Genomic DNA, 25,288 nt, shown 5'->3' on the forward strand with positions numbered 1-25,288 from the left:
AAAGGAAGAATCATATCAATGTATCTTTGCTTCATTGAGAAAACTGTTATTCAATTTGCTTCAAATTGACAAAGTAGTCTTGAAATTGAGATAGATGAAAAATATCAATTTACCATTTTCTTCTTTTCTTTCGTTATTCTTTCTTTCTTTCCTGTCTGTCATTGGCTTTATTTGTTTATTTGTTTATTTATTGTTGTCATTGGCTTAAACTCAGGACCTGGTGCTGTCCCTGAACTCTTCTGCTCAAGACTATGGATCTACCACTTTGAGCCACAGCTCCACTTCTAATTTTTGAGTGGTTAGTTAGAGATAAAAGTCTCACAGAGGCTTTTCTTTCTGGGCTGGCTTTGAACTGCGATCTTCAGATCTCAACCTGAGTAGCTAGGATTATAGATATGAGCCACCAAGGCCTAGCTAATTCATCCTTTTCTTAAACAAAACTATTTCAAAGAGTATCTCCCAATCTTGTTGTTGTTGTTTTTACATATAACCTCAAATGAGGTACTTGAGGATAAGTATACTAACATCAATGTAAATATAGAAAATAAATAATATGTCTTCTTGCCTGTGAATAAAATCTGTATCAGTTCTAAGAAAGTACAAAGTGAATTATCATCTTTTTATAACTTGAGAAAGCAAAGAGAAGTTAATTAAAAGTCACTGTGTTGACCTTTTCTCAGTCCTTCATTCATTAACAAGTGATATAATAACTAATGTTATGTTTTATTCTTATCAAGCTAAATATTAAAATTTGTATGCAGAAATTAAAACTTTGCTTAATCTATTCACTGTAAGTTAACCATTAGGTAGTTATAAAAGGGATGAGCTACAGAGTTAGACCTTGTTATCTATTCTTTTCAAGGACAGAAAAATACTTGAATATTATATGTGTCTGGAACATATGCAGGCTTAGCTTTCCTTGTTATCATTCCTTAAACAATACAGGACAATAACGACTTATATTACCTTTACATTATATGAGTATTTGGTATGCAGAGTACTCTAGAGAGGTTGTAGAAGCAGTGTAGTAGTGATTTAAAGAAAGACTGTATTTGTAAATCCTATCGCATATACAAGGGACCTGAGCAGCCATGGATGTTAGTATCTTCAGTGGAGGTTCTAGTAAGGTTCTCCTGTGGACACTAAAGGACGATTACTGAGGGAAGACTTAAGTGTACTTCGGTCTTCAGTGTAATGAATTTTAAGTAGTATTTGGAAGAATTTATTTAAAAAAACATCTTAAGACACAAGAGAAAGCCTCCCAAGACTGCTTGTCTTTCTTCCCATTCCCACTCACACCAGTACATATTTGTGTACATAAATGCTGCTGGAAAAATGTTCATCGTTTTGGCCAAAATCATCATGTTTTCCACCATCAGATTTCACTTTGGCAAAAGAGCAGAAACCTAATTGCAGTGGATGGGAAGATTGTGAAATGTGCCACCCTTTCAGTTCTTACTTAATCCCTCCAGCTTTGAACTTCACCAAAACATGTCTGAGGAACTGATTACCATTTAGTGTAGAACATTCCAGGTTTTACTTTCTCAATATACACAAGTGGGTCTTCAGTTTCAAAGTGAATTTTATTAAGCATTTTCAGCGTGGCACTGACTTAATTGAAATGGCAATGGTACAAAACAGTACGACAGAATTTTGTTCAGCCTGAATTACATAAAATTCTGAATGAATTACATTACATATAAAATTCTTTTATAAAGAATTTTATAAATTTTATAGTCAATATGAAAGAAAACAAAGAATTTCACAGAGCTGAGCATGTAGCTGCATGTTAGAGCCCTCCTACCATAAACAAGATGCTAGCATCTACCTACCCCCCCCCCAGCACTACCAAAACAAAACAAGACCAAAACCAATTATGACAGCAACAAAATGACTGCATATTTTCACTAATGTGAAAAAAAGAAAAATTGTTCTACCAAATATTAGTATAAAAAAGAAAGCAGTAACCAAAAGCTTTTGGGTAATAGCCATTGCTGTTCACATAACAGTTCTATAAAACCATAAATGATATTTTGTTCTTTACCTATATATGGATGATGACATACCTCAAGATCAGAATCTGGAGGAGGTGAAGGATTATTGTTTCTTCTGCCTCGTCCACGTGATTTCCCATCTGAACCTCGACGTAATCGATCAGAATCTGAATCTTTAATGGGTGTTGATGGGCTGTGGATTGTACTGTACTCTGTAAGAACATAGGAAGGACTTTCATCTTAAAGTTCACAGGCTATAGTGCCAAGATCAACCTTCTTTTAATTCAGGAGGAAGTTTGAAGAGTAAAGCACATTCCATTCTGCTTACATTCTACATTCTCTTTTATTGGCATTGGAACATAATATATGAGGTACCTGATTCCTGATTTGTTTAGAAACCTTTGATATTTAATTGGAGGAAACAAAAAGCAGGTTGTACTATCTAACCTAGATTTTCCTGTGATTAGACAGTGCTGCCCCAATCCCAATTCCCCAAACCATTTTTCTCTTTCTACAAATAGTACTTGGCCATCCTGAGAGGTTCCAACATTTACCCCAGCTTGTCCTTTCCAGCTATCAAAATGATTCTAGTTCATGGAGAGAGATGGGAAAAAAAAGGTTACCAGTTCTGAGGCAGGAAAAATTGGGTCATCAAACAGATTTTTTTTTCTTTGAAAAATCTAAAATCTCTGCTTTCTGCCACATTTTACTAACAATAAGGAAGCGAGAGCAGATATATGGAGAACACCCACACCTAGCACAGTAAGTACTATCACAGGCTTCTCTTGTGTCTTAGTCTCTTTGAACCAAACATCTCAAACTAGGCAGCACCTTATAATTACCCATCTGGCTACCTCAGAGAAACCACTGAAATAATTACATAGAAACCACAAAATAAAGAACAACTCCCAAATGGCTGGAAGGAAGAGCTGAGCAGTTCTGTGTAGCTGAAGGAGATTCTTATCCTGTGTCCAGAACGAACAAAAAAACCATTCATGCTCACCTCTTAGGCAGGTTTTTCTTAGTCTATCCGGTACTTACATCAGATAATCAGCCACCTCCCTAAGTTCCAGATGTCCAGTGTGCTGGCTTTTCCCCAAAGACCGTCTGTCAGATTTCTTTACTAGATAAAGGTGGGAATTTCTCAATCTAACATGAATGATTGTTTTCACTCTGGTGTTCTTGACTGTTATTCCACCACAAAATTATGGCAAGCAACTGAAGGCCTAGTAGCCTTTATTAATTTATTATTACATTCAGCCAAGAGTCTACCACCAACGCTGTGCATGTGTCAGACAGCGCGGTCTCAGCATTACTTCCAAGTTTAAATGCTTTTTCAAAGCGCTGAGTCAGAGTAGATAGGAATAGATCTCTACAGAATAAATTCCATTTCTAAATCACATGAAATAGCTCTATCCTCCCATTTAATCTTGACAACTAAATAGATTCCCACCACTTATAGATGAGACAATTATGTGTTTTTCTATCTCAATCAACCTAGCAAATTCCTCATATAAACTATGTGATTCTGATACATTGAAACCACCATAAACGAGCTACAACCGTATCATTCAATTATGGCCCAAGAGTCCAAAGCAACTCTAGTCAGGAAGTTAATGTATTGGTACCTTGGGATGTAGTTTTGAGCCAGTACATCTCACAGAACTGTTAGAATATGATGCTGACTGGTCAAAATTAACTATTCTCTAAATCTTCATTAATATCCTTTGGTTGCAGTGGTAGGAGAGGAAGGCTTTCTCTCTTGAACAAACCAAGCATGTCTCCTCCATATTTTACAGAGACTTGGGGGCTCCAAATAAATACATTTTGAGTAGTGAAGTGGATTCACAGTTGTATTTTTGCAGAAAGATTTAGCCTTCCTTTTTTAATTACCATGTACTCATTGTACAAGGGGGATAGCATGGTGCCAGCTCCATGTATACATAAATGTGTCCCCATCAAACTTTCTCCCTCTATCACTTTCCCTAATTTCTCTCCTGGCTTGCTAAAACAATGTCAAAGGTTCCATTGTCCTGTTTTCATATGTAAAGTATTTTGACTACATCCATCCTCAGCTGCCTTCTTTGTTAGCATTCCCCTCTTTCTTTTAGTAACCTCCATAGCCTGACTTTCCTATCCTCTATTTTGTTTTAAAATTTTAGTATGTAGTAATTGTACTCAGGGGCAGAAGCATGGCTCAATGGTAGACCATCAGTCTAGTCTTTCTTTTAATGATATCCTGTAATGTACATCTTGGTGTGGAATCTAAGGAGCCCCATTGGAGACAGAACACACGATAATATATTCCATGGCAAAGCATTCATTTCATAGCTGGCAGAGTTAACATCAGATTCAGCGTGTGCTTTACGTACTTTATTATAAAATCTACCTTGAATGTGAGCTCCCCAGCTTTTACAAGTTCCTATTTGACAAGAGCTAAAATACACCAAACAAAGTATCTAGTAACAGTATGATTTCTGCCTTATTTCTGCATAGTTTAATTTTGTTCTCAAAGTACTTTATTTTACCTAGGTCTTCTTGGTTTAGATTTCCTCTTACTAATTACTCATTTCTTTATTTTTGGTACTTACTTTATCCCTTCTTTAAAATACAAAATAAACTTTTAAAACATATATTCACCTCATTTGGGGAAATGGATAGAAAAGCTATAATTAAACCAAAATTTCAGTTCTGTAGGTTTCTCTCAAAGAAAATAAATTCACTGAACGAAGTAGGCAAATTTTTAAATCATATTATCTAAAGTTTTTCCAGGTGGAAGAAAGAATGTCTAAAAGATGGACAATCTGACACCTTTGAATCTTAATATATACACACATTTATTACTTACAGACTTCTATTGGTTAGAAAATTTAAAATGATACAAAAGCTTGTTTTTGTGTTTTTCCTTTTTGTTCCTTGGGATGGGATTGAATACTTTTAACTCTCTTAACCAGCTTTCCTGATTCTAACTTCTTCCTCCTACTAGGGCAAAACAACTCTAATAATTTAATCTTCTAATCCACTAGCAGCTCATGTTTCCTTAAAACCTTCTCCAAATTGTTCAGCTTCTCTCCCACTGAGATAATGGATGTGAAAATATGTTGAGGGGCATTCATTTTACTTGAGCACTGACTAGATGCTATGTTCCAACTATTCTAGGCACAAGTACTAAGAGCCTGGAATATATTAATGTATCAAACAGATATAATATCTATCTTCTTAGAGCATAAAACTCAGAGGAAGATATTGAATCATAGAGAAAAAGAAAACTTTCAAAACAAAGGAAATGTCTGTAACGTGAGGATAGTAGAATGTTAGAAGACCTTGGAGAAAGTCTACATAACTCAGGTTCACAGGGTTACAGAAGCTTCTTGAAGATGATGGACAAACTTAACAGTAAAAATAGACTATAGATTTAAATGTGTTCTAGTCAGGGGCATGTGTACGCAAAGGTACAGAGAAAGTATCTTACGGTTATGAACTGTAAAAAACAACAATCAAACAATAAAAATTTAAAAAAAAACTTCAATCTGGTTCTCATCTGCTAAAGAGCAAAACAAGGAAGCCAGAAAGATAAGGCTTCAACAAGGACATGAGGACTCCAGCTTCAGTGTGACAAGAGAATGGAGATAATCCCAACTAAGAAAAGAAGTTGAGCAGCAGGATAATTCGGAGACCATGTGAAGGATGGTAGTGATCTAGACATAGGTGATAGGTTAAAGCAGTGATTGCTGTGAGAGGTTTGCAGTGTCATCAGAAGGTAAAAGCAATAACTAAGTAGAGAAGGAAGAAGGGAGACAAGTGCTTTGGAAATTAATTAGGTAGATTGAAATACTAAATAAGAAATTTAGGAAGAAAGAATTGCACATGAGAATTAGGAGTTTTGCACTGTATATACTAAATTTGTAGAGTTTCCTGGCATCTAAATAAAAATGTCCAGTAGACGCCTAGACTTCTCTGAAGCATGAGAGAACAGCAAAGCAGGTATCGATATAAAACTGACATCATTTATAAGAATGAATATATTTAAAGAAATGCAGTGTGCATAGAGGAATTGGACAGAAAAAGATAAGTTAGGCGTGAGGAGAAAACAAAGGTTGGCACATTATAAAGGAAGATGTACATCAAGAAGGATAGTAATTGAATAAGTTCAGATCAGACAAGAGAAAGGCAAAACAAACATTGAACCCAAGAGCGCTTCAGATTTGCAGTGAAAGAAGTACTTGATACACATGGCAATAGTATCGAGAATAGGATTGAGAAGATACAAAGTAAGTACGAAGGAAATTCTACAAGGTTACTGGTGACTGCATAATGAGAAAATCTATGAAAGATTTTTGAGTTCTCCATCCTCTCTGACGTCTCGGTGGTTGTATTGACCCTGCCCTCTTTTAAACCATGAACACATTAGATCATCTTGACTTCCTTGTCTCCTGCTTCATGATATTCCCTCCATGTCATTAACCCAAACACTTGGTGTTTTCTACCAGTTACACTCACAGAGTTGGCCTAGGACAAGCAAGAGTGTACATTGGTATGTTCATCAGTGCACTGCTTCTAATCTTTAATCTTTTAAGATTCATCTTTAAGATTAAAAGAGAAAAGTCAGCCAGGGTTACACTTTGTGACATAGTTGGTGATATTCTAAAGCAAGTAATTTTATGCTAGTCTAGTAATAATGAGTAAACGGACAGCTGGTAGGTGGGCAGTATTTTGAGCAGCTTCTCCAAGATCCTTTCTCTGCCAGTAGCTGTCAGTGGCTGGTTGTATCTGTGTGATATTGAATGTTGATCACTCCAAACTTTTTCCTCTGGACCTCTTGACCTGAGTATCCCACTGTTTGTAAGACCATGCCATCTGAATAGCCATGGACATATTTTAACTTGCGCCAAAATGAATCTTCTCTCTCTCTCTATTAGTAAGTCTGAGTAGTGGTACCAATACCTCTGCAGTTTTCAAATCTAGAAACTCCTTTTGTAGCCTATCAAATCAGAATTAGGTTCTATGGATGTTTTTCTTTAAACACCTTCAGTCTAAGAATAAGCTTTTGGAGCTGGGAAGGTGGCTCAGTGATAGAGTGCTTGCCTTGCATGCATGAGACCCTGAGTTCAATTCCTCAGCACCACATAAATAGAAAAGGCCGGAAGTGGTGCTGTGGCTCAAGCGGTAGAGCACTAGCCTTGAGCTGAAGAGCTGAGGGACAGTGCTCAGGCCCAGAGTTCAAGCCCAATGACCGACCAAAAGAAAAAAAAAAAAGAATAAGCTTTTGAAGTATGGAGAGTCCTCAAAAGACTCCACATAGAGCTCCCTTATGACCCAGCAATCCCACTTCTGGGCATTTAGCCAACTGATCACAAACAAGGCCACACTAAAGCTACCAGCACAACTATGTTTATTGCAGCATTATTCACCATAGGTAAAATGTGGAACCAACCCAGATGCCCCTCAGCAGATGAATGGATCAAGAAAATGTGGTATTTATACACAATGGAATTCTATGCCTCCATCAGAAAGAATGACATCGCCCCATTTGTTAGGAAATGGAAAGACTTGGAAAAAATTATATTATGTGAAGTAAGCCAGACCCAAAGAAACATAGGTCCCATGGTTTCCCTTATTTGTATTACAAATTACAAATAAGGGAAACCATGGGATAATCTTACCAGCAAGCAGAAAAGGTCAAAAGCTATGTACACATGACCATATAAGATGATGCTAAGCAAAATGAACCCCAAGATATGGATACAAGAGGTTTTTTTCTTTGTTGCTGTTGTTTTTAATGTACGATGTGATTTTTTTTGTTTCTTTTGTATGTTCTTCCCCCATGGTATAACCCCTTTTGTCAGTGTATTTGACTCTGATGTCCTACATCATGTATATACATTTTTCTAATTTGGGGAGGGGAAAGGAAATAACAAAATGCTGAAACAAGACAGGTTGACCCATTGTAACAATGAGACATACAAGACACTATGTTGAAAATGAACTTTACAACTTCAGGGGCGGGGAAGGAGGAGTTAGGGAGGTGGGGAGGTGGGGAGAGAAGAGATACTAGGGGAAAAACAAAGGAGGGAGTAACAATGCTCGATAGGAAATGAACTCATTTCCTTCATCATGTAATTGTAACCCTTCTGTATAGTATCTTTGCAATAAAAAATATTTCAAAAGGAATAAGCTTTTGTCATTAAATTATATAACTGGAAATATCCAGTATTACTTCTCCAACCTTTTAACTATTTTCTGTACTACCATCAATCACATAGAGTTAAAAACAGACAAAGAAACAAATCTCTTCAGTACTTCCAGAATGAAGCAGGAAAGACAGTATAGATTTTTAGGATACTCAACTACAAGCTCAAATGCTTTTATTGACTCTTCATTTTCCTACTAATAATATGCTTTTGTTGTTTTTTTGCCATTTGAATGGCTCCATTTTGTTTCATTATCTGTGAAATGAAAGCAAGTAAGATAAGATCAAACTGGGATGTGAGCAAAGGTACTTAGAGCTGTATATGGCACTAGCAGCAGTCTGTTAGATACTCTAAAAAATGAAAAGTCTCCCAGAGTCATCCAAAACCTTATTTCTAATACTTTAGGTATATTCTACCTCAGAGAAATCTAATTATCTCAAGCCTCTGAAAGTGCAAGGCTGTTTCAAGACTTAGGACATGTTATTTCTTCTTTTTCAAATGTCTTTTCTCAACTTTTACTCTCTCTCCACTATGAGTGTGAAACTTCTATTAGTCCCTGAAAACCAACCCAGGTATCTTCTTTTTGAATTTTCTATCTAAATCTTGTTTAGTCCCTAGTAATTATTCTTATATCTGTTACAGAGTCTTACAATATTTTCAGTAATTTATGTTTGTAGTGAAGAATAAACAACCAGACAGAATTATTTTGAGAAAAGGTCTTCTACTTCTACTTTGTCAGAGTATAACCTGTTGGTTATTCATTTCTGCATTAAGTAACTAGTGTGTAACACAGGCATATAAATCAATGCTGGAAAGTGTTTCTCCAGCCTAGCTTTTATCTATTAGAGCTAGGAAAATTAATTTTTTTCTCCTAGCTAGTCAAAATATAAATAGCTGTATTTACTTTAAAAACCTCATTTAAAAATTAAAATTTATGTAATCATTTAATATTAAAATCAATACAAGATCATTAAAATTCTACATTTGTAAACACTACAGAAGATTCCATAAATCCTTTTATATTAGCAAGTAAAACAGACTCCTGGAACTTGGAAGAGTCCGTCAGTTCCTCTTCATTCCTACTCCTACTTGAATGAACCTGGGGCAAGTGACTTCCTTTTTAAAAAAATTTTTTTTAGTTCTATCTCTTGTTTATCAAGTAAAGGACACAGTTTGCGTTACTCAGCCTTAAAGATCTCTTATCTATCAATGAAGACTTCCTAAACCTTCCTATCAGCAGTTAATTCTTAGGCTCTCCCTCCAGTAGATTAGTCATCTTCTAACTAAAAGATACACCTTGAGTAACTCCAACCATCATAAACATTGTTTTATTACCTAACAAAACCAGCACAAATTCCTCATTTAACTATGTTTCTTATGCCACCTTCAATATGTTACCTCTTTGCTTATACATAGTGCCAGAGTTTTAACAAGGATCCTGTCAATTTAAATCCTGTCAGTTTTACCATAATCATGTGCACATGGGTTGCCTTTTCTTTAAAGACTTCTTTGCTATTTTTTCAGGCATTGAATAGTAGTTGAATTGTTACTTTGCATATGTTAGAAAAGCTTATATATATATATATATATATATATATATATATATATATATATATTTAGGTTATATTTCCTATATTTCTTTTTGTGAACTTCTAAACCTTTTGATAATCTTATATCTTTTATTAATTAATATAAAATAATTTCATTGTTGAAAATATTTGAAGATATTTTTCCGGCCTGGTAAGCTCCTTAAATGATTCTGTCACAGAAAGGGTTTTTTAAAACTTTTTATGGTGTCTTGCTGTCTGGCATGAAGGCCCGGTAGGTTCCTAGAAAATTTAGAAATGAACATTTCACATCTTTGTGTGTGTGTGTGTGGTGCTGTATTATTTCCATATCTGGCTTTTTTGCTGGCTCACTAAAGAGATAAAAATCTCTCAGATATGTCTACCCAGGCTGGCTTCAAACCAGGATCTTCAGATCTCAGCCTTCCAAGTAGCTAGGATTAAAGCATTCACATTTACCCTAGAGTGGTAGGGGATCTCTAATCCCACTTTATACTCCAAGATCAGATGGTCACCATAAAGGAAGAAGGTTTTTACAAGCTGTCTTCTCTAATCAGGGAGTATGGAAGCCCTCCTGGCTCACCTCTAAATCTGAGTTAGGTGAAAGATGACTCCTCCAAACAGAATGAAGTAACTGATCTCCTAGCCAAGATGCTCTCACCACAGGTACAATGACACTGGATCAAGGCCAGATGAGTTGTGATCTCTTGTTAGACCCTGAAGTTGTCTGCTAACAACATATGGCTTACAAAAATAGTGCAGATTGTAAGATCCTCAGACAGATGATCTGAATTCAGTGAACATGAGGAGTGGAATCCAATAATTATATCCTACTTATGGTCATGTGAGAGTCAGATAAAAAGAACAACATAATGCTTCCTAAACATAGACATTGTTATGTTTGAGACTCAAGCACCCAGAACAGTTACATAAATGAGCATCATGAAGTAGATACAGGACAGTAGTAGACACTGTGATAGCCCTGAACGTGAAACGCTCATGATTAACTTAACAGATGGCACGCTAATCCCAAATCAAGAAAATTGAAAGTAAGAATGCATAGAGATAGGTTTCATGGTCCCTTGGTTTTCTCTATAGAGTGGTAGATGTAGTTAGCTTCATGCTATTGGCCAACATAATCATATACAGGCATTTTTTGTACACATTTCTAATTTTAAATTAACTTTACTATCGGGGGAAACTATTCTGTGAAGTTTGGTTACTTATACTGTAAGTTGGTTACTTCAAATAAGATTACATCTTACTGTAGGGGTGGGCAAAGAAAATGCCACATATAATAGAAAATTATCCAGAATGTTTCTCAAAGGCAGTGGAATCAATCTACAGAAAAGTTTGGTATGGGACCACAGGTATATTGTGAGGAATGGAGAGTATTTTACTCAGCTTTCTATCAATGTGACAAATACCTGAAATAACCATATTCATATATAAAACAGTTTAATTGGCTTTAGAAGTTTTGGTCCAAGGTCAGCCCATTGCTTTGGGCCTATGGTGGCCTAGTAGATCATGGAGGAAGCACAGGTGGACAGGTGGTGGTCAGGAGCAAGGAGAGAAACAGAAACAGAAAGAGAGAACACCTTTCCCTTCTGTTTCCAAATTCTAATAGCAAAAGATATAGGGACACAAGATTAGATCCAGTGCAAAGGTGGGGTGACCTATTGTGCAGATATTTCTAATTGATTTGTTCCCAAGATTTCTTTTTTTAGAAAAGAAAATTAAGTGGCCCTGGGGCTCTAGTGGTAGAGTGCTAGCCTTGAGCTGAAGGACAATGCCCAGGCCCAGAGTTCAAGCCCCACAACTGACTTAAAAAAAAAAAAAAAGATGGAATAGGAAAGAAAATTATATGTGATCTTCTTTAAAGACATATTCCAGCACTGATCCCCTTTTATAAGCTAAGAAGAAGGGGGTATGCTGAATGAATGTTGTATCTATACATATTTTTTATAGCATTTTGTCACATGAGAATTTAAGCATGCAATCTAGACCACCACTGGAATTTCTTTAGGACTTTGGGAGTAGTAGGAAATTCAGGTTTCAATCTTGAGGGTCTCTGGATGTGGACTTCAGGCTGCCACTCCCCCTAACTGCCTCACAGGATACGAGCTATTTTGTAAAATATTGTAGAGAACATTAGAGGTGGGCCTAGTTCGAAACACTTGTCACACTCAGCTAAAGCCCAGTGAAGTCCATATGCTCAATGTGGAAATCTACAAACCTCTTGGCCATTTGCCTTTCACCCAAGTTTCCTAATTTTCCTGTAGAGTAAACTGGTAGTCTTGATAGTTGTAAAACCTTCAAATATCTCTTTATGTACATATTGAGACTCTAGAATTCACAGAAGTGAAATAGGAAAGACTTCTGTTCTCTAGAATTTCATATAAATGTTTCTTGAGTTATATTGTTCTTGATTTATAGAAAAACTGATATATGGAGCTGCTAATTGACCTGCCCAGAGCAAGTGGTAGAATCAGGATTCAAACCAATGGTCAGTTAGTCCAGCTCTAAATCCCTAGCTATCAATCTGGTTTAAATTTTATTGTATAAAAGTGTGATATTGGTCAGGCCCTAGTGGCTCATGCTTGTAATCCTAGCTACTCAGGAGGCTGAGATCTGAGGATTGAGGTTCAAAGCCAGCCCAGGCAGGAAAGTCTGTGAGACTCTTATCTCCAATTAGCCACCAAAAAGACCAGAAGTGGCATTGTGGCTCTAGTGGTAGAGTGCTTGCTTTATGCTGAAGAGCTCAGGCCCAGCACCCCACGACCAACAAAGTGTGATACCCAAGAGACATTTAGGGATATCCTCTGGTTAAGGAGGGAAAACCAAGGTAATATATCATCTTTAGAAGAAGGTTGGGCTTCTTGGGAAAATGTGAAGAAAGTCGAGTATATCCTGGCTTTCCCTCCAATGTGCCATCAAGAGACTCCATCAGTGGCAGGCTATGACATTTTGGAAAAGTTCAGCCTTTCTGGATTCCTTATTCATACTTACAAAAGTGAAGGTCTCAGACAAAAGAATCTGTAAGGTCATTTGTAACTTTAAAGTTTAAAGCTTCCCTAGTGCCTAGCAGTTTCATGCCAAAGTAATGAAGTAGATTTATGGATATAAGTTATGCTCTAGATATTTCAAATCAGTTGATTGAAACTCAAGCTATTTTGTCACAAAAACAATGTCACACACAATTCCCCAGTCAATCTATGTTTCCCAGGCAAAAGATTATGAATTCAATGTAAACCAGTAGAAAATGATTCTCAAATATCAGCAGCTTCATGAAGTGAGAAACAGTAATTGTATGAAGAGGTTTTTGGTGAAGGTATTTGGTAGATGGTATTCAATATTCTTAAAAAGTCATATAAATATTTTCACAGCCTTAGAAGATAATTTAGGGGATTACCAAGCCCACTTTCACCTTAAAATAATGACTCCCATTTTTTTCAGACAATATTATTCATCTACTTAATGGTTCATCAGCCTGTGCTGAGTAGAGAAATAGAGGTGAGGGAGGAGGGAAGGAGGAACATGAGGCCATTGAAGAAGAAGGGAAGGGAAGAAATATGTGAAGAGATGCCACCCACTGCTGAATGGTTACTAAGCCAAGGATGGCAGGTACTAAGGAGGAGAGCGCTTGCCTTGCATGCCTGAGGCCCTGGGTTTGATTCCTCAGCACCACATAAGCAGAAAAAGCAGAAAGTGGTGCTGTGGCTCAAGTGGTAGAGGGCTAGCCTTGAGCTGAAGAGCTGAGGGACAGCACCCAGGCCCAGAGTTCAGGCCCCACAACCAGACCCCCCAAAAAAAATTTAAAAAAAAAGAGGAGACTGGGCAGTGGAGACAGAACAACTCTGGGAAAGTGGAAGGCAAGAGAATTAAGTGTGAACAATGAGCTACAAGCTCTCCACACACTAACCTAAAATACGCTGTACGGAATACTTCTTCCTGATCAATTTCAGCCTGTATTATCACTATCTTATTGGTAAGTAGAGCTCAGTAAAACATTTGGCGCATACTTAACCGAGATCTCATAGAATATACCTCCACAGTGTGCTATGAATGAAGAAAATGAATGTTGCATAGCTAATACCTTTTAGGATTCTTTACATTTTATTTTTCTATCCTTTGGCAACTTCAGATGCAGTGTTTTTTTAGAAACAACATGCTTTATTAGGAACTCCAGGTTGAAGCCAAGGTCCTGGAGGTTGAATCAGTGATTTTGTCTTAGATTTCCTATCTGTAAAATGGGAGTAATAACAACCTTGTCCATATTTCATGGAACAGGGTGACAATTAACTCAGCTCTTAAGGCTTTTAGAAAAGAAAAATAAACAAAAGAAACAGAGAAAAGAAAAGATATACACAGTTGAATGGGGGTAAGAATGGCTGGGGGCAAGTAGGATGTGTGTGTGTGTGTGTGTGTGTGTGTGTGTGTGTGTATGTGTGTGTGTGTGTGTGTGTGTGTTTATATAAGCAAAGGGAATCCTTGAAACTGCTCAAAGGAAAGAAGTAGCTGGGTACAGAGATCAAGGAGATACACCCTTCTCTGTAAACACTTCTGTGCCTTCACAATTCTGTCCCATTCTCTGGTACTATTGCTAGTCAGTAAACTAAAATTACTCATTAAACTTACTAAGCTGAAAATCTGGATCTCAAAATAAAAGTGATAGCTATTAACCTCTTAGTCCTATCTTTGTTTAAAACTTAGTTCCCAAACCTGTTTACTAAGCTAGAGATGTAGCTCAGTTGTAAAATATTTGTCTAGCATAATATTCCCCTGCAGCACGCACACATGCACGCATGTACACACACACACACACACAAATGCACATACCCCAAACCATCTAATTCCAACTAATGAAGTAGAAAGATGGCAAACACAGTCAACTGTGTTTCCTCAACTACTTCTATTTTAAAAAACAACAACAAATTGGTAAATGCTATTGTCTTCCAACTTAAACCAAAAAACTCAACTGATTCATCCCATAGGATAATATTTTACAACATTTAAAATAAGAAAACAATTCTTTATGAAAGAGTACAGAATAGTCAGTGCTTGGGAGAGTTAATAAGCTAATTTAATTAGCTCAATAACATATGGTTTCTTATTTTGATTATTTATATACAAATTATCTGTTAAGTATAAACGTAAGAAAGGACAGTATCCTAGAATCCAATGTACTAATATTGACAGCTGGCCAACTAATCAAAAAATTAGGCTCACCAAGAATGAGTCCTGAAAGGGAGAAATGTTAAAAGACTGAATTTTCACTTTTTAGAAACAAAGTGAAAAGTTCACAGGCAATAAACTTTACTTTTATGACATTTCTGACAATTATAAAAATGAAGAGTAAACTGTATTTCCATGCCTCTTATAATCTCATTATGGCTAACACTGTATGTCCTTTGGGGGAAAAAAGAAAGAAAAAAATAACTACCATCAAGACAAAACAAATTCAACAACCCAAAACAAACATCTGTTTTGTTTTCTCACATCTTAATAGCCTGGATATTTTAGATACAAATATTTGTTTTGCTGACAAATGTTTCCCCCAAAAAAGTTAGTTAAAATTGCTTTGCTGAAAATGGTTTATTCTTGAGCTGAACAAATTGCAAACTTTTCCGAAGTCCACAAGCATCTGTGTAAAAGAGCAAGTATGGCCAGCAGATTTTCCAAAGCCACATGTAGCAGCCTTATGCATGCTATTACATGAACATATAGGGCTTGTATGCCATTGCAAACCTGCCAATCATTTCCATAGTGAGCATGCGCAGGTATGGCAGGTACTATAGATGAGGCTCAATTTTCCTGCTTTTACAGGAAAGATGTCTGGCAGTCTAGTCTTTCATCCTGTCACACTGAGTTCCTGTGAGAGCTCAGAGTCCAGCAACTTTACACAAGAACATTCCCGTTTTTCAAGTCTTTTGCTCTACTTTCTTGTGCCTTGGCAGGGATCAAAGCACAGAGGGAACAAATGGTTTCCCATGCATATTGAATTCCCTCTTACACTGATTTTTCCTCTGTCACTTGAAATTTAATATTGGCATGATTCCTGTACATCACCTTAGCCACTAAATTGTCTTCCTGTGGTCAGCTAGTGCAAAGGTGGATTTCAACCACCTTTTGGGTAAGAAATTCAATGAGCAAACTTCTTGAAAAAATTGACTTTTCTATAGCATTCATAATAAAACTCATTCTTAATAAACAATTGGCTTTTATTTTTGCATAAACATGAAATTTTTTATTTATATTTAAATTTTATAAATTTTATATTTACCATTTATTCCCTTTTCTTCTGACTTGCTTTGTAACATTTCTTTAAGTGTTATAAATAGAATCCTTTCATATGAGCTCAGTCTGAAAATTCTTATTACTTAATGTTTATTGAACATTATAAGGCTATGTGTCTTTGGAATCTAATATATTAAAACTGACTGAGTATAGTACCCTGAGTTTTGAGCAAAAAAAATAGGCAAATTTATAAAATGCAGACAAGAGTACCTATCTCAAGAATACACTAAGATTGAATGTAATAATGCAAATAAGGCTGGAAGACCAGCAATTGCAATTGCTCCTAATTTACTATATATTATTACAATCTAATTACAATGAAACATTCTAAGAGATTTTGGACACGAAATTTTCAAGCCAAATTATTTTAACACACATAGTAATAGAATTAGAAATGAATTTTCGAACATAGGTTTTGATCAGACATATATGAATGATAGGATAAATGGTACTTTTACAGAATGGTTGTTTTTAGTGATCTTTTCAGAAAAAAATCCTTTCTGATAATATTCTCAAGTTGTTGAAATATTAAATCACTTCTGTTTTGAAAACACTTTTTTATGATGCTATTATTAATATATCTAATGTTTGGAGATCTCTACTTCAGGGTTAAGAGATGAAATGATTGTTTAGGTATTCGCATAAAATGAAAAGACCCTAAAACTTTTTTCTCTATATCTATATTTTCAAACTCTGAATAAAATCAATGACCTAACTAAAGAATTGTTATAAAATTTAAAATGAAGTGAACAAGTATTTAAATTGAAGGCAACCGTAGATTTAATTGTGGTGCTGTCTTCCAGTCTGAGATTGAGCAATGAACAAATTTTGATTCTGAGACAAAATTTCCACTTAGTTTACCATGAATAACCTACTTTTCAGAAGCCAAACACATTCTCTCATCTCAGAAAGCCATTTAGCAGATAAGATGTGAGTGTTAGTAATGGGGTGATTGTAACTAATGCTAAGACTTCTATAAATTCAATGAATACATTCCTAAGTCAAAGGAAGGGTTCCAATACTAATAAAACTTACGTTAAAAATACTTTCAAATACATTAAAAAAAAACCAAGAAATTTTGTGAAATACAACAAAAACAGTGCTTTGAAGGAAATTTACAGGATTGAATTGTATACAGGGGAAAAGGAGATCTGAAATCAATCACTCAATCTTCAATATTAACAAATTAGACAAGTCAAAGTGATTAAGTCAAAAGCAAGCAAAGAAGTAAGGAGACTAAGAGAAGCCAATAACAGTTTTTCACAATAAGGAACAAAATCAGTAAAATTGTCTTTAATAAAGTATAGTTAACAATTTAGCTTCTACTCAAGCCAATCAAGATTTTTTAAATAAGAAAAATATACAAATGGTTAGTATCATAAATAAATGAAGGCTCTTACAAGGGATTCCATAAACACTTAAAGGATAATAAAATTATGATATAGCATGTAGCATATATCTGTTGGTCCAAGTGCTCTAGAAGTTGAAGCAAAATGATCATAAGTTTGGGGCCAGCCTGGACTACTTGTTTAGAACCTGTCTCAAAATTTAAAAATGAAACAAAAGAATTTTCTGAACATATCTATGCCTACAAATTGGATAAAGCAGTTGCAATGAACAAATTCCTTGAAAGACACAGTCTAACACAACTCATTCAAAGAAAAACAGATTAGGTTGAATACAACCATATCTAATGAAGAAACTGAATCAATAATTAGTAAATTTCCCCAACAGAACAGACTAGATCCAGATGTGTTCACTGGTAAATGCTATCCAACATTTAATGAGCAAATTATTTGAATTTTCCATAACCTTCTCTAGAAAACAGAAGCAGAGGGAATATTCCATAATTTAGTCAGAAGCCAACATTACCTTACTACCAAAGCTAGACAAGGATATTGCTAGACACAAAACCTACAGACAAGGATCTGTCATGAATGTAGATGGGAGATACTTAACAAAATGTCAGCAAACAGAATTGAAGAATCAATGAAAGAATTATACATAAAAAGAATGCAGTCATAATATTCACAGCATATCCTATAAAACTAGGAAAATTAAGATGTGCACTTGGGTTGGGAGGAATGGGGGAGAATTGTGAAAGGAGTGATATTGATCAAGATGCTTTCTACTTATGGAAATTTGTCAAATGGTAGCCCCTGTGTACAACTACATAATGATAATACAATATTTTAAAAAATAATTATCTACCATTACTAAATAGGATTTATTCCAGACAATACAAGGTTGGTTCATATTTGACAATTAAATAAATGCAATCCAACATACAACTAGGCTGAAGATGAAAAGTCATGATTGTATTAATAAGTAGGGAAAAAGCATTAGACAAAATCTAACCATCATTCACAAAAAAAAATTCTGTCAAATTTTGAAATTTATAGGAAATTCCTCAAGTTGATAAAGGACATCTAATGAAACCTACAGCTAATCAAAACTTCATAGTGAAAAAACGAGCTGCTTTCTTCCTAGGATCAGGAACAAAGATCAAACGCTTCATGTACATTCCATTGTTTAGGAAGGCCTAGTTAATTTAAGAAGAAAAAATAACAACAGATGAATAGATTGTGAAGGAAGAAATAAATATGTCTTTTGTTCATAAATGACAAATGTCTATATTGAAAATGTAAAACAGATAAATCAAGAATTAAAATGAAACATCTCCTAGAACTAAGAAATAACAATGTTTCAGGAAGCAAAGTACCAGATATAAGCCTATTGCTTACTTATATGCAAGTATTTATTTAAAGATGCAGAGAGGGAGAAGCTATAAATCTAACAATGTTATGCAACATCTATAAGGAAAAGTATAAAATCGTAATAAAAGAAATCTAAGAACTAAATAAAAAGCTATTTCATGTCTATGGATAGGAAGGTTTGATATTATCAAGATTTTAATTTATCTTAACTTATTCTTAATTTCACTGGAATACCAAAAGTTTGCTTGTATATATTGACAAACTGATTCTGAAGTTTAAAGAGACAAAGATGTTGAATAGCAAACACAATGTTGTAGAACAAAGTAACATGATGTACTGTCCTTAAGACTTACTATTGAGTTATAGCAACCAAGACAATGTGATATTGGCAAAGAATAAATAGATCATTGGATTAAAATAGATGCACATAGACAGTCAACTGATTTTTGACAAGGGACAAAATTAAATAGAGGAGAAAACACAGTAATTTCCATAAGAGATGGTTAGAACCACTTGATCCACACACCAAAAACAAAACAAGCAAAAACTATACCCTAGTCTTAAATCTTGCATAAGAAACAATTCAAAACAGATTAGAAACTGATGGCTATGGGTTTCCTAATAATTTTTTAGATACAATATCAAAAGTGTGACTGATGGGGGGGGGGGATTGACTAGGGACTTAATTAAAATCAAAAAGTTTTCTGTGAAAAATACTGTTAAGTGGAAGATAAGCCATAGACAGTGAAAAAGTACCTGTAAGTACATAAGTGACAAAGAACTTGGGACTCCCAGATGTACAAAGCATTCTTAAAATTCAACAATAAGAAAACACCATTTAAAGATGCAGCCTTCAGGATGAATAAACAGAATTACCTGCTGTGGGGTCCGTAACTGCTTGACTCGTGATGCCAGATGGTGGTTCTTGGAGTTGGTAGGTGGCATTGGTGGATGGTGTGGTTGGGCTGGTGTTACTGCTTGTCATGTAATGAGCTGGGTATGGTGAGCTGTTATAATACTGTGCATACTGACCCTGGGCAAAACTAGAATAAGCTGGATAGTCCTATTAAATGAAAGCAGAGGAATAATCTGTCAGGAACCATGATTTCTCAAGTTTTTAACAATTATAAGTATGTTTGTGTTTATGTGTGTTTTCTAAATTCATCTAGATGAGTTCATATTCATTGATGAGCTCACACACTTGCAAACAAACTACATAAGATTATACACATTCTTCAAATATCTTCTCTTCCATGATTCAGTACAGTAAAAGTAAATCAATCTGAAAACCAAATAACTCATAAAAAGACTGTTAAAGAAACTGTTTAAAGAAAAAAAAACTATTAAAAAGCTGAGGAAAGTTCTCACACTTTAACAGAAAGTGCTTTTTTAAAATATAATAATATCATGTTGTACTTAAACGTATTTCAGAAGTTAAATTGGCTCTTTAAATTACCTGCTGAGAACTGTTAAATCCGGAGGAATTTGTGAGTGAATTATTTCCTGTGTATAATCCTGACGATGTTGTAAAGCTACTACCTAAAACAAAATGAAAAGAAATAAAACTTACTAAGCTATGCGTAAAAATATGACTGAAGAAAAATATCACTTAAGGCAGAATTGGAATTTGATTTATCTTCAACACTGGAATCCACTGCTGTGAATAAAATTTTGTTTTCTTACAATGGTTGACTATTATAATTTCACTGTATTATGAAAGATGAAGAAATAAAAAGTTCAAATTTCTGAACACCTAAGTCACATCAACCAAGAATAGAATTATACATTTGTATGAAAGTATCTTTCACAATACTATTTTTATTTTATTTTATTTTGTTTTTTGTTTTGTAACTGAGGTTGGAACTCAGGACCTTGTGTTTTCACTCAATGTTTTCCCTCATGGCTGGTGCTCTACGACTTGAGGATATACTCTATTGAGGATATACTTAGTGTAAGACACTAAGATCTTTCAAGTCTTCCTATTAAAGATGCATGCTCTGATTATTAATCCATTTATTAATGGATTGATGTTTAGTTGTTGTTGTTGTTTCAGTTTTGGGGCTTGAACTCAGGGCCTGGGCATTATCCCTGAGCTTTATTTGCTCAAGAGTAACTCTCTACTACTTTGGGTAACAGACCACTCTGGTGGTTAATTGGAGATAGGAGTCTCATAGACTTTCCTGCCTGGGCTGGCTTTGAACTGTGATCCTCAGATCTCAGCCTCCTGAGAAGCTAGTCTTTACAGGTATGAAACACCGGTGCCTGGCCATCTTTAAAATTTTTGGTAGCTCAAAAACTGTGATGCTATTTCCAAGAACTTAAAGTGCTTTGAGATACTATTATTTATGAGAAAGCTCATCATTTCCACTTGTAGAAGACCAATAGAAGAATTGGATTCAGTAAGGATTAAAGAGGGCCAGGCTTAGTGTTTTCTCTCTTGTGCATTGTCAAGGTGGTGTTGTACTGGTGAATGTCCATATTGTTCAACAACTATCAAAAGGCACAATATAGCATATAACTAAGAACAAAGCTTAATCTCCTCCCTTGAATTTCTTACTATTTTACTAGTAAGCTATGTTAAAATTATCCTATTCTTGATAGTCTTATTGGCAAAGATTTCTGCACAGGGATCAGCAATTATGTGGTGAATAAAAGGCATTCATATACCATAAAGTGGTTTATAAACAGGAATTACCTTCCTGTTGGGCTATGTAGTTAATCACTGAGAAAATTTTCATACCAATTATAAATTTATTCAAAATTTATACCCAAATATGTTACTGCCAGAAATTTAGGGGAAAAAGTCACAGATAACAAAGATGTTTTCAGCATTGTTACTAACAACAAACCCAGAAAATCGCTCCAACTGCTTAATGAGTGCTACTCAGAAAAATGGAATCAGAAAAAGGGAATCGCAAAATTTTGTGAAAGTAAAAACTTGAACAAGAAAGTATTTTTGACAATCTCACTTTAAAATCTTCTTAAAGCATAACAAAATCTTTTAAGAACATAAAAATTTATGTTCTCTCTGAAGAATTCGATCCATGGTCACATATTTGGTAGTCAATGTCCACATCTAAATTTTCTTCTCAAAACTTATATTGATTCTGTGATCATAAATAAAAGCCATTGGAAGTGGCGCTGTAGCTCAAGTGGTAGAGCACTAGCCTTGAACTGAAGAGCTGAGGGACAGCGCTCAGGCCCAGAGTTCAAGCTCCACAACAAATAAATAAATATATAAATAAATAAATAGAATCTATTCTTTAAAAAATGAAAAATTGGAAGTGGTGCTGTGACTCAAGTAGAAGAGCACTTGCCTTGAGCTAAAGAGCTGAGGGATAGTGTCCTGGCCCAGAGTTCAAGCCCTACAACTGACAAAAATAAATAAAAAAGTAAATAAATAAATAAAATGTATCTCAAGTGAATTAGGCAAGAAATGCTTTGGTAGATTAAAGAGAGTCTTTAGTGTAAATCTCTTGCTCACCTATATGTTTGGGCATAAAACATGGTACTTTATGCCAATTATCTACTGCTGAACATTTAAATACTGGTTTACTGCTCAGAAAACACAGGAGAGAGGTTTTGATTCATCAGGTATGAGCTGTTTAGACTTTGGACAACTCATTAACCACTCTAAGACACAATTTTCTATCTGTCTGAAAAAAATCCCTCCTTTATAGGGTTCTAAAAGCACAGAATGAGTTAAAGTTTTACAAAGCACAATTAGCTCCTTATTACACAGATGCTAGGTGCTCTGAAGTCTTTCTTTCTCTACAGCATTTATTACTCTTTCCCTCTTTTTTACTTGCTCAAATTACATAAATATGACTTAATCTCTTTGCATTTTTGACATTCTTTTCCTAATTACATATCAAGCATCTATATACTTGGTCAGCCTGACCCAAGAATTGGTTATTTCTATAGAGAAGGGAATATTTCCTCAGATCATTTCGAATTTAGTTATCATACAAATTCATATCGAGGTTTCCTTATTTACCCGTTTCAGGAAAAGCTATTGATCAAAGTTCCCAGAACACCTATCTCAGAGGATAAAAAGAGCTCTCAGTGCTAATTCTTCCCTACAAACATCAGAGCCTCCATAGATAGGCTTCCTGTATCAACACTCATTTGCATGTGACAATCACATATCTATTAATCATATATGAAATAACAAGCTCATAGTGATGACTACATGGGAATAAAAGGCTCACTAAGACATTAGCTGGTCCTCACAGGACATATCAATATGATAGTAGACTGATTTTGTTTTTAAAACACTGGACCTCATGCCATGAGGTCCTTATGTCTCAATCCTTATGTCTTTGTGTATCAGAGAACAAATAATTAATAGTGACATTATATATAAAGATAACCTATAAATAGCAAGAATTCAAGTATGTGCTTCTGTTTTCTTTTTCTTTCTTTAGTTCATATATATTTACTGGGGGAAAAATCGGTCTGGACTACAAATCTTTACTTTCATTTAACTCACACATTTTTAGGTTATGATTTGCTACTTTTATTTAAGTAACACATTTTTGAGCAATAAATATGGATCTCAATAATCCCTCTCCCTCAAGAAAATGAATAAGATAGAGAAGATGTGTCTTTTTTTTATGGATGTTTTCATTCTGTAAGTTATTCCCTGGAAGAAAATAGAAAAGCCCATTGGCATATGCAGGCTAGTAGGGTGTGACCAAGTAAATCACAGTTCAGTGATTCAAATGGTACCCAAGTGACTTTCCAGACTGAATCCTACTTCTAAGACTGTACATTAGCTGGAATTCAACATAAGTTATACTCATTTACTGGCTGACTGCAGGCTGAGATTCCATTCCATTTAGTGTGCTGGAGTAGGAGTTTAACAGCACCCCAATGGCCTGAGACTTAATGTAGCTTTCAAAAGGATCTCACTTGCTTCATGGTGAGGTGTTCCTACTGGAGAATGAGGGTAGGTAGGTCATACTAGTTTTTTACCAACAGAAGCAAGTTTGTGATACTGTTCTGTCTGCCTTCAAGTAGGACTTTGGTATAGAGCTGCTTACTTAATCCAGGCTACAGGCCTTCAATTTGGGCTGGAGCCTTATTGGTTGGTTCCCTACCCTCCCTTGGGTCCTCTCCACCGCATGCTCTGCACAAGCAGCACAATCTTGCTGTTAATGGGCACGACTGATCTTGTCACCCTCTACCTGAAAAGGGAACATCAGGGATACTCTGTCACCTGCAGGATAAAAGACAAATCCTCACCAGGGCTTACTAGGGCATAGTCTTGTGCCCATTTATCTTTTAGACTTGTTTGGTTTCTTCCCAGTATTTCCTAAACCCCATGTTCTCCATGCTAGATTCCAGTCTGCGAGCAGTCCAACAGTATGCAGTTCTCCTAATGCTACCTCTCACAGCAATGACTTCCTTCTTTCAAATCCTTGCCTAAGTTCTATTGAATAGTTTAATGCAGCATTGCAGTAGAAACTTCCTTCCTCAGCCTCACCCCATCACTTCCTCATTTCATTTCCCTAAAAGCTTGGCACACCTCATCTATGTCTATCATCTAACTCTGAGATACAAGTTCATCCATTAAATAATAATCAATCTATGCTATGCACATATGACCTATATGCACATATAGATACACAGACATAGACACATATAAACATGCATAATCACATCTATGCATAATGAGTCAATATTTCGATCTAACTACTGGTGATAAATTAACCAGGAATCTAACAAGTACTAATTATATTTGAAGGTATATGTCCTTCTCCCATACAGATTAACAATAACAACAAGAAGAAATGTTGGAGCTTACAGAAATAACAGGATCTTTGTACCCAATTCATAAAACATACTTAATATATGAGACAGAGTAGCATTAAAAATAGAGTGAGTATTACAGAGCATGCCTGTAATCTTAGCACTTGGGAGGCAGAGGCAGAATGATGGTGAATTTGAGAGCATCCTGGGCTTTAAACCGTGACCCTGCCACAAAACAAAACAGCCAACTTACATTGAATTCTCACTATATATTAGGATCTCTCCTTATCTTTTACATGCTTTACACTCTTCAGCTTGATATTGTGAATATCAATACTCACAAGAGAGGATTAGAGAGGGTAACAGAGCTTCCATGGGATCAAAGTGAAATCAAACATAAGCCTGTCTGGTTTTAAAGTCCACACAAAGCCTTCTGCCTCCTCTTACCCTATATTGTTTTATTGTTTGAAAATGCACTAACATTTTCTGAGAGCCTATTCCAAAGGATTTAAACATGCACACATGCATATATATATATATATATATATATATATATATACACACATATATACATATATACATACATATATTAGAAGCCAAATAGAAGTGGCAAAAACAAATGATAAAACTTCCATTAACAAGCCAGTCCCAACTGACTCCTCACACCACACTATAATGAAAATCCACTGCACAGATGCCAAAACTGTCCACCCAATGTTATTAGATGCATGGCATGCGATTCTTAAGTGAAAGCTCCTGAACTCCATTTT

The 25,288-nt window shown here is 35.4% G+C and overlaps 1 protein-coding gene across 2 annotated transcripts in view; it reads right to left on the reverse strand.

Annotated features, from left to right (window-relative positions):
• The window catches only part of Eya1 (EYA transcriptional coactivator and phosphatase 1), a 136,656-nt gene that overhangs the window by 62,326 nt on the left and 49,042 nt on the right, over positions 1-25,288 (reverse strand). For both annotated transcript variants that reach the window (XM_042666172.1, XM_042666164.1), the window contains exons 7-9: positions 20,221-20,303; positions 19,641-19,827; positions 2,067-2,206 (exon numbers count right to left, since the gene is read on the reverse strand). In XM_042666172.1, the coding sequence (XP_042522106.1) occupies positions 2,067-2,206; positions 19,641-19,827; positions 20,221-20,303 (410 nt within the window). The remainder of the gene's footprint in view (positions 1-2,066; positions 2,207-19,640; positions 19,828-20,220; positions 20,304-25,288) is intronic.

Source organism: Dipodomys spectabilis, unplaced genomic scaffold (genome assembly GCF_019054845.1).
Source record: "Dipodomys spectabilis isolate Male_0828 unplaced genomic scaffold, ASM1905484v1 ptg000015l, whole genome shotgun sequence".
NCBI lineage: Eukaryota > Metazoa > Chordata > Mammalia > Rodentia > Heteromyidae > Dipodomys > Dipodomys spectabilis.